We start from the raw sequence: 8,938 nt of genomic DNA, 5'->3' as shown, positions 1-8,938 counted from the left end.
ATACATTCTGCAAAAGTGTATGGTCTGTGATAAATGGGAAGCTACATCAACATGCCCCAAAATGAAAGGTGACACCACAACTTCCTACAATTTGCAGTCTATAGATGTAATATGAAACAAGGAGTATGTTGCTATAGTAGTCTATGTTATTCTACCCAATGGCTTTTCAATAAAAAACGTTATTCTTTATTCTTGAAGCTTTATTCTTTATTCGTGAAGCTATTCAATCTGATTCAAGTGAATGGGCGATAATGAAAGCTAAGCATAATAACTGTTAGCGTTAGTGCATGTGTGTTCACAGTTCAAAGTAATGAACCATTGCCATTACATTTCAGTAGGCAACCTTTTTTTTCTAGAGTCGAATCAAATCATTGTAGATAATGGAATGTATTACTTTCTTTTCATCCATTTGTGCAGAGACAGAGAGATTTGGCTGTCAAGGGTTTAACCCCACAAAACTACAATTCCCAAAGCAAGGGAGCATTTTACCCAGCGGGTTTGTGAATGGAGAATCCTGCAAGATGGCGACTAATGCAACTGCTACAAACTTACCATCTTTTGATTGTCCAACATGGTGAGAAAATTCATTTACCGGTATATTTACGTTGTACAAAGACATCAAGTGCATGCAAAATCACAAAACAGCATTACTTTTTATTTATTTTGTAGATAGAAACGTATGTATTCCTTTTAGCCACGTCTTATTAGCTAACATATGCTAGCTAGCTGATTCATTTCATTGAATGGTGTGCTTAGCTTTTGGTCCTTGTTGTTTTCAGGGCAGGCAAGCCCCCTCCAGGACTCCATTTGGACGTGATGAAAGGTGACAAAATGGTCGAGGTAAGAGCTTAGGGCTTCTGTGGCGAACATTTGAACCGCCAATCTGTATTATCTGCACAAGGCTAGAAATTCTGTATGGTTCCTTAGAATGTGGCTATTATCTTGCATAATACATCAGTCATTACGGAGCTGATGTGTTTACTTACTTTCTATACTAACCAACTGTACCAGCTCTATCAAAAGCTGTGATAGAGAACCATAGGATGTAGTCCTACGTGATGTAGTTTACCTATACATGTCTATTAGTATAGACTGTCTACTTCAATATACAATCTAGTCTACTTCAGTCTGTATACTTCAATATAGGTAGCTAGGTGTCATGGTGTATTTAACTAAATAAACAAATTGATCATACATGCATGCACCAGATACGGACACTACTGTCCTCAGCCCAGTGCATCCTGGTGCCTGAGTTCCGTGACTGTTGGGTTTTAAGAAAGGTGCCACAGAAACATCAGTCCTGATATTTAAGCTCAGGAGTGCACTCTTGAGTTATGGCTCAGAGGCACAGGGCTTTAAACTGTCTTACAGCTGGCAAGGATTTCATTCAATGTTATCAGTGTTGTTAGCCTGAGTGTCTGTTTAGGATCTTTTGCCAACTCCTTATGGAATTGTCATGCTAAAACAGCTTGGCGTGAGAATGAGTGACGAGGAGTTGTCAAGAAAGCAGAATTATCTCTGGGCCACCAGGCTATGATGTTGTGACGTAAGAAAATACATGTATTGCCCAATCTGTTGTTATGATGATGAATCCTTGAAGAAACTGATCATTGACGAGAAGAAGTACTACTTATTCGGGAGGAACCCGGACATGTGTGATTTCACCATCGACCACCAGTCATGTTCACGCGTGCATGCGGCCCTGGTCTACCACAAGCACCTGAAGAGGGTGTTCCTTATCGATAACAACAGCAGTAAGTGAACTGTCGTGTACATCAGTCTGTAAAATAGTTTATCTTACCTCAAGCTAGTAAAAAGTACTCAAAATGTAACAGTTGCATTGCCTTAGAGGAGTGCACTGTCGAATAAAGGCTGTGCAACTATTACACTTCACTTACTTTTTCTAAATGACATCCGTACATGACATGTGGACTTGAAGTTTGTAAATTACGTTCTTAGCGCATGGTACCTTCCTGGGACACATCCGCCTGGAGCCCAATAAGCCTCAGCAGGTCCCCATAGACTCCACCATGTCGTTTGGGGCGTCCACGCGAGCCTACACCATCCGGGAGAAACCTCAGAGCCAGCAAGGAACCAACTCCGCCACGGGGGACAGCAAGGCCGGAGAGGACGAGGAGGGGTCTAAGGGTCTCTTAGGATTACCAGAGGAGGAGACCGAGCTAGAGGTGTGTCTGTGTGTCTTCTGTAGTTGTCTACTTGGGCATTTGTCTGGACATGCTGGTAAGGAGGGATTGTACTATTACCACAGTAGCTAAAGATAACTCGGGATGTCCCTCTTTACATAGTTTATCTTTTGTTCTGTCAGTGTCTTTAGTGGGGGGTTTTTAGCTCTCACTGTTTCCAATTCCGTGTGTTTAGTGTTAACTTTGTTTCACTTCTCCTTTCCCAAACATTTATCCATCCCCTGTTTGGGCTGTGACAGAACCTGACGGAGTTCAACACGGCCCACAACAAGCGCATTTCCACCCTGACCATCGAGGAGGGCAACCTAGATATCCAGAGACCCAAGAGGAAGAGGCGGAACTCAAGAGTCACCTTCAACGAGGACGATGAGGTCATCAACCCGGGTAAGCTCTCTCTTCAACTCCATTGGCCTAGTACCAGTACCCCAGTGCTGTTGAAGTATTGGTTCTTTATCTGTAGTTGAGGAAAAGTGTTTCTGTGCCTGTCTTCAAATTTTACAGTGTCTAAGACTTTTTTAAAATGTTATGATTTAAAAGAAAATACTGGTCCTAGATTAACACTCTTACTCTGAGAGTCTTTGTGAACATGGGCCCTGATTTACAGTACCAGTCAAAAGTTTGGACACCTACTCATTCAAGGGCATTCTCTCAACCAGCTTCATCTGGAATGCTTTTCCAACAGTTTTGGAAGAAGTAGTTCCCACATATGCTGAAAACTTGTTGGCTGATTTTCCTTCACTCTGCGGTTCAACTTATCCCAATCCATCTCAATTAGGTTGAGGTTGGGTGATTGTGGAGGCCAGGTCATCTTGTGCAGCACTCTATCACTCTCCTTCTTTGTCAAATATCCCTTACACAGCCTGGAGGTGTATTGGGTCATTGTCCCGTTGAATAACAAATGATAGTCCCACTAAGTGCAAACCAGATGAGAGGGGGTATCGCTGCAGAATTCTAAATAGATCACTGACAGTGTCACCAGGAAAGCACCCCCACGCCATCACACCACCACCTCCATGCTTCACGGTGGGAACCACACATGTGGAGATCGTCCGTTCACCCACTCTGCATCTCACAAAGACAGCGGTTGGAACCAAACATCTCCAATTTGGACTACAGACAAAAGGACAGATTTCCACCGGTCTAATGTTCATTGTTCGTGTTTCTTGGCCCAAGCAAGTCTCTTCTTCTTATTATTGGTGTCCTTTAGTAGTTCGTTCTTAGCAGCAATTTGACCATGAAGGTCTGATTCATGCAGTCTCCTCTGAACAGTTGATGTTGAGATGTGTCGGTTACTTGAAAGCATTTATTTGCTCTGCAATTTCCGAGGCTGGTAACTCTGAAGAACTTATAATCTGCAGAAGAGGTAACTCTGGGTCTTCCTTTCCTGTGGTGGTCCTCATGAGAGCCAGTTGCATCATAGCGCTTGATGGTTTTTGTGACTGCACTTGAAGACACTTAAAGTTCTTGATATTTTCTGAATTGACTGACCCTCATGTCTTAGTAATGGACTGTAGTTTCTCTTTGCATATTGGAGCTGTTCTTGCCATAATATGGACTTGGTCTTTTACCAAATAGGGCTACCTTCTGTATACCACCCCTAACTTGCCATAACACAACTGATTGGCTCAAATGCATTAAGAATGAAAGAAATTCCACAAATTATCTTTTAACACCTGTTAATTGAAATGCATTCCAGGTGACTACCTCATGAAACTGGTTGAGAGGATGCCAAGAGTGTGCAAAACTGTCATCAAGGCAAAGGGTGGCAACTTTGAAGAATCTCAAATCTAAAATATATTTTGATTTGTTTAACACTTTTTTGGTTACTACATAATTCCATTTGTTATTTCATAGTTTTGATTTATTCACCATTATTCTACAATACAGTAAAAATAAAGAAAAAACCTTGAATGAGTAGGTGTGTCAACTTTTGACTGGTACTGTAAGTATTTACATAAACTGAGGCCATCAGACTGTTAAACAGCCATCACTAACTTAGAGAGGCTGCTGCCAACATACAGACTTAAATCACTGGTCACTTAAATAAATAGATTTAATAAAGGTATCACTAGTCACTTTAAATAATGCCACTTTAATAATGTTTACATATCCTACATTACTCATCTCATATGTATATACTGTATTTTAAACCATCTATTGCATCTTGCCTATCCTGCACTGCCATCGCGCATCCATGTATGTATATGTACAGTTGAAGTCGGAGGTTTACATACACCTTAGCCAAATACATTTAATCTCAGTTTTTCACAATTCCTGACATTTAATCCTAGTAAAAATTCCCTGTTTTAGGTCAGTTAGGATCATCCACTTTATTTTTAGACTGTGAAATGTAATAGAGAATAATAATAATAATAATAATAGAGAATGATTTATTTCAGCTTTTATTTCTTTCATCTCATTCCCAGTGGGTCAGAAGTTTACATAAACTCAATTAGTATTTGGTAACATAGCCTTTAAATTGTTTAAAGGCTAACGTTTCGGGTAGCCTTCCACAATAAGTTTGGTGAATTTTGGCCCATTCCTCCTGACGGAGCCGGTGTAACTGAGTCAGGTTTGTAGGCCTCCTTACTCGCACACGCTTTTTCAGTTCTGCCCACAAATCTTCTGTAGGATTGAGGTCAAGGCTTTGTGATGGCCACTCGAATACCTTGATCTTGTTGTCCTTAAGCCATTTTGCCATATCTTTGGAAGTATGCTTGGGGTCAATGTCCATTTGGAAAACCCATTTGCGACCAAGCTTAAACCTCCTAACTGATGTCTTGAGATGTTGCTTCAATATATCAATATATCCACATAATTTTCCCGCCTCATGATGCCATCTATTTTGTGTCCCTCCTGCCGCAAAACACATCCACAACATGATGCTGCCATCTCCGTGCTTCATGGTTGGGATGGTGTTCTTCGGCTTGGAAGCCTCCCCCTTTTTCCTCCAAACATAACGATAGTCATTATGGCCAAACAGTTATTTTTGTTTCATCAGACCAGAGGACATTTCTCCAAAAAGTACAATCTTTGTCCCCATGTCTAGTTGCAAACCGTAGTCTGGCATTTTTATGGCGGTTTTGGAGCAGTAGCTTCTTCCTTGCTTAGCGGCCTTTCAGGTTATGTCGACATAGGACTCGTTTTACTGTGGATATAGATACTTTTGTACCTGTTTCCTCCAGCATCTTCACAAGGTCCTTTGCTGCTGTTCTGGGATTGATTTGCACTTTTCGCACCAAAGTACATTCATCTCTAGGAGACAGAACGTGTCTTCTTCCTGAGCGGTATGACGGCCGCGTGGTCCCATGATTTTTATACGTGCGTACTATTGTTTGTACAGATGAACGTGGTACCTTCAGGCGTTTGGAAATTGCTCCCAAGGATGAACCAGACTTGTGGAGGACTGCAATTTTCTTTCTGAGGTCTTGGATGATTTCTTTTGATTTTTCCCATGTCAGAAAAGAGGCACTGAGTTTGAAGGTAAGCCTTGATGTACATTCACAGGTACACCTTCAATTGACTCAAATTATGTCATTTAGCCTATAAGAAGCTTCTAAAGTCATGACATTTTCTGGAATATTCCAAGCTGTTTAAAGGCACAGTCAACTTAGTGTATGTAGACTTCTGACCCATTGGAATTGTGATTAAGTGAAATAATATGTCTGTAAACAATTGTTGGATAAAATACTTGTCATGCACAAAGATGTCCTAACCGACTTGCCAAAACTATAGTTTGTTAACAAGAAATTTGTGGAGTGTTTTGGAAAACAAGTTTTAATGACTCCAACCTAAGTGTATGTAAACTTCCAACTTCAACTGTACATATTCTTATTCCATCCCCTTACACTGTGTGTGTGTGTGTGTGTGTGTGTATAACGTAGTCGTTGTGAATTTGTTAGATTACTTGTTCGATATTACTGCTGCACTGTCGGATCTAGAATCACAAGCATTTCACTACACTCGCATTACATCTGCTAACCATGTGTATGTGACCAATGAAATTTGATTTGGTTGGGTGAAAATAATGAAGTGTGTGTGTACCAATCTAAACCTGTTGCTTCACTCGTAATGCATGCGGTAACTCAGTGCTTCTTGAAACATTACAGAGGACATTGACCCCTCAGTTGGGCGCTTCAGGAACATGGTGCAGACTGCTGTCGTCCCTATAAAGGTAAGCCTGGGTTATATCCATAGTAAGCCGCTAAAGTGCATTGATTGCCTGAGGTGTCAATATCTTTTTGTACAATCACGTTGCGATTTAAGGAAGCCTATGATTAAGAAAATTGCAATGTAATCCTAGAAACAGCCTACAGATGAGTTGCTACTCAATATTTTGTCATTTCCACTCTAGAAACAGAAAATGGAGAGGCACGGCTCACTTAGTATGGATGACGTTGTGACAAGGCGCATCCACAACTACACCTTCGGCGGCGGCCTTTACGGGGACCTGCCACCCACTAGCCACGAGGGCCACCCTGCCGGGCCCCTGAGCGGAGCCACTATCCTGGGCGGTCTCCCTCTGCCCTTCCCCAACCCGGCCCCAGAGGTGAACCTGGCCCCGGACGCCCCCCAGCCACCTGTCACCCTCAACCCTGTCCCTGTCACAGGCCCCTATCCCTCCGAGGTCCTCAACGAGCCCCGCAAGAAAAAGTATGCCAAAGAGGCATGGCCAGGCAAGAAGCCCACCCCCTCCCTACTAATCTAACCCTCTCCCTACGCTACGTCTCTTTCTCAATTCGTCTTTCCTCTATTCCTTGTGTCCTCTCTCATGCATGGGAGATGATCCAAGGTGTTTCCTCTTGGATCTCTTCCAATGTATTTTGAGTCTGAGGCGAGAGGACACGAAGAATCCAGGAAAGCCAAATTGGGAAAGAGCCTATGTGGTGGAGGCAGGGCTGACTCTCAGGGTATGGGCGGAGACATCAGGGACCATGACCCGTTGGAGGCGGATCGATTTTTACTTCTAAAACTGTTTTGGGGTCTTTATAGTTTTGTCAATGTTTTCTACGTTACTTCCTCGTTCTCCTAAAGAGTATCCCAAAGACTTGAGTAGTACATTCCATGAAGACAGAAACACCACTCCTTCGGGAGCTGAATGTTTGATGCGTTTTACAAATTAAGTCCTATATATAAAAAATAAAAGGCAGTTCTTGGCAGACCAAGTCAGTTGGTCAAGTAAGAGTAACTTGTGGCATAAATCGGTGTCCCATGGCCGTGATATGATTTTTATCTCTTAATTGATAGTCGGGCATCGTGCAGGGAAACAAACACGAAGCGGATGTAACTTAGGAAAACAGCCCTTATGTTGGAAACAAACATTATGTTCTCATCCAGATTCACATATATTTATTTTTCCAAGCTACAGCGCAAGTATTACAGGAGGTTTTTAAAGGACCTGCTCCGGTGTTATAATTTTTGCCATGGAAAAAAACGTTGCGATACTGGTATCATCACAGCCTAATCGTTATATGGTTGGTCGCTGTGAGTTCCATATTACTATCTCCACTTCCTTCTATACGGTCTCAGTATTGGTTTGAAGTTGTGCGTAGTATTTTTGCTCACTGTAAACATGAGCATTCGTTAAGTATTCAGGCCCCTTGACTTTCCACATTTTGATACGTTAGTCTTATTCTAAAATGGGTGATTTTTTTTCTTATCAATCTAAACAAAAAACCCATGACACATTTACATAAGTATTCAGACCCTTTGAAGCACATTTGGCAGTGATTACAGCCTCAACTTCTTGGGTATGACGCTACAAGCTTGGCAGACCTGTATTTGGGGAGTTTCTCCCATTCTTTTCGGCAGATCCTCTCAAGACCTGTCAGGTTCGATGGGGAGCTTCGACGCACATCTATTTTCAGGTCTCCAGAGACGTTAGATCGGGTTCAAGTCTGGGCTCTTGCTGGGCTCTTGTCCCGAAGCCTCTCCCGAGTTGTCTTGGCTGTTTGCTTAGGGTCATTGTCCTGTTGGAAGGTGAACCTTCGCGTCAGTCAGAGGTCCTGGGTGCTTTGGAGCAGGTTTTCATCAAGGATCTCTCTGTACTTTGCTGCGTTCATCTTTCCCTCAATCCTGACTAGTCTTCCAGTCCCTGCTGCTGAATAACATCCCCACGGTGAAGAATGCCACAACCATTCTTCACCGTAGGGATGGTGCTAGGTTTCTTCCAGACTTGACGCTTGACATTCAGGCCAAAGAGTTCAATCTTGGCTTCATCAGACAAGACAATCTTATTTCTCATGGTCTGAGAGTCGTGCCTTTTACTGAGGAGTTGCTTCCGCCTGCTGAGATGGTTTTCCTTCTGGGAGATTCTCCCATCTCTAAAGAGGAACTCCCATTGGGTTCTTGGCCAGCTCTAGGAAAAGTCTTGGCGGTTTCTAACTTCACTGTGTTCCTCGGTACCAGTCATGCAGACATTTTTTGGTGTTCCTCAACACAATCCTGTCCCGGTACTCTACGGACAATTTCTTCGACCTCATGGCTTGGTTTTTACTCTGAAATGCAATGTCAACTGTGGGACCTTTTTATATAGACAGGTGTGTTTGTGCCTTTCCAAGTCATGTCCAATCAGTTGAATTTACCACAGGTGGACTCCAATCAAGTTGTAGAAACATCTCAAAGATGATCAATGGAAACAGGATGCACCTGTGCTCAATTTAGAGTCTCATAGCAAAGGGTCTGAATACTTATGTAAATAAGGTCAAACTGTTTTCGCCTTGTCATTATGGGGT

General features: G+C 42.4%; 1 protein-coding gene and 1 non-coding gene across 3 annotated transcripts; both read left to right on the top strand.

Moving 5' to 3' along the window:
* The first annotated feature begins 426 nt into the window (after positions 1–426).
* Positions 427–7,405, top strand: LOC123996517 (nuclear inhibitor of protein phosphatase 1-like). Of its 2 annotated transcripts, XM_046299915.1 has the most exons (7): positions 427–574; positions 780–840; positions 1,601–1,754; positions 1,960–2,186; positions 2,444–2,588; positions 6,314–6,378; positions 6,559–7,405. In XM_046299915.1, the coding sequence occupies exons 1-7, from the start codon at positions 522–524 to the stop codon at positions 6,910–6,912; spliced, it is 1,059 nt and encodes a 352-aa protein (XP_046155871.1). In that variant the 5' UTR covers positions 427–521; the 3' UTR covers positions 6,913–7,405. The 2 variants fall into 2 exon arrangements, with proteins under 2 accessions (XP_046155871.1, XP_046155872.1); XM_046299916.1 differs by lacking the exons at positions 427–574; positions 780–840; positions 1,601–1,754; positions 1,960–2,186; positions 2,444–2,588 and adding an exon at positions 5,629–5,687.
* Positions 1,200–1,353, top strand: LOC123998378. The gene has a single exon (XR_006832275.1). It is a non-coding gene; the product is annotated as a small Cajal body-specific RNA 1 (non-coding RNA).
* Positions 7,406–8,938: the final 1,533 nt, after the last annotated feature.

Source organism: Oncorhynchus gorbuscha, linkage group LG15, assembly GCF_021184085.1.
Source record: "Oncorhynchus gorbuscha isolate QuinsamMale2020 ecotype Even-year linkage group LG15, OgorEven_v1.0, whole genome shotgun sequence".
In the NCBI taxonomy this organism is placed as follows: domain Eukaryota; kingdom Metazoa; phylum Chordata; class Actinopteri; order Salmoniformes; family Salmonidae; genus Oncorhynchus; species Oncorhynchus gorbuscha.
Note: the sequence above shows the minus strand (reverse complement) of the source record. Positions and strands in the feature narration are given on the sequence as shown.

Bases quoted from the DNA above. Each gene is read 5' to 3' on its own strand.
- LOC123996517 (XM_046299915.1), top strand. From the start codon at position 522: ATGGCGACTAATGCAACTGCTACAAACTTACCATCTTTTGATTGTCCA. The intron at 575-779 runs GTGAGAAAATTC...TGTTGTTTTCAG, and splicing joins TCTTTTGATTGTCCAACATG to GGCAGGCAAGCCCCCTCCAG. The intron at 2,187-2,443 runs GTGTGTCTGTGT...GGGCTGTGACAG, and splicing joins AGGAGGAGACCGAGCTAGAG to AACCTGACGGAGTTCAACAC.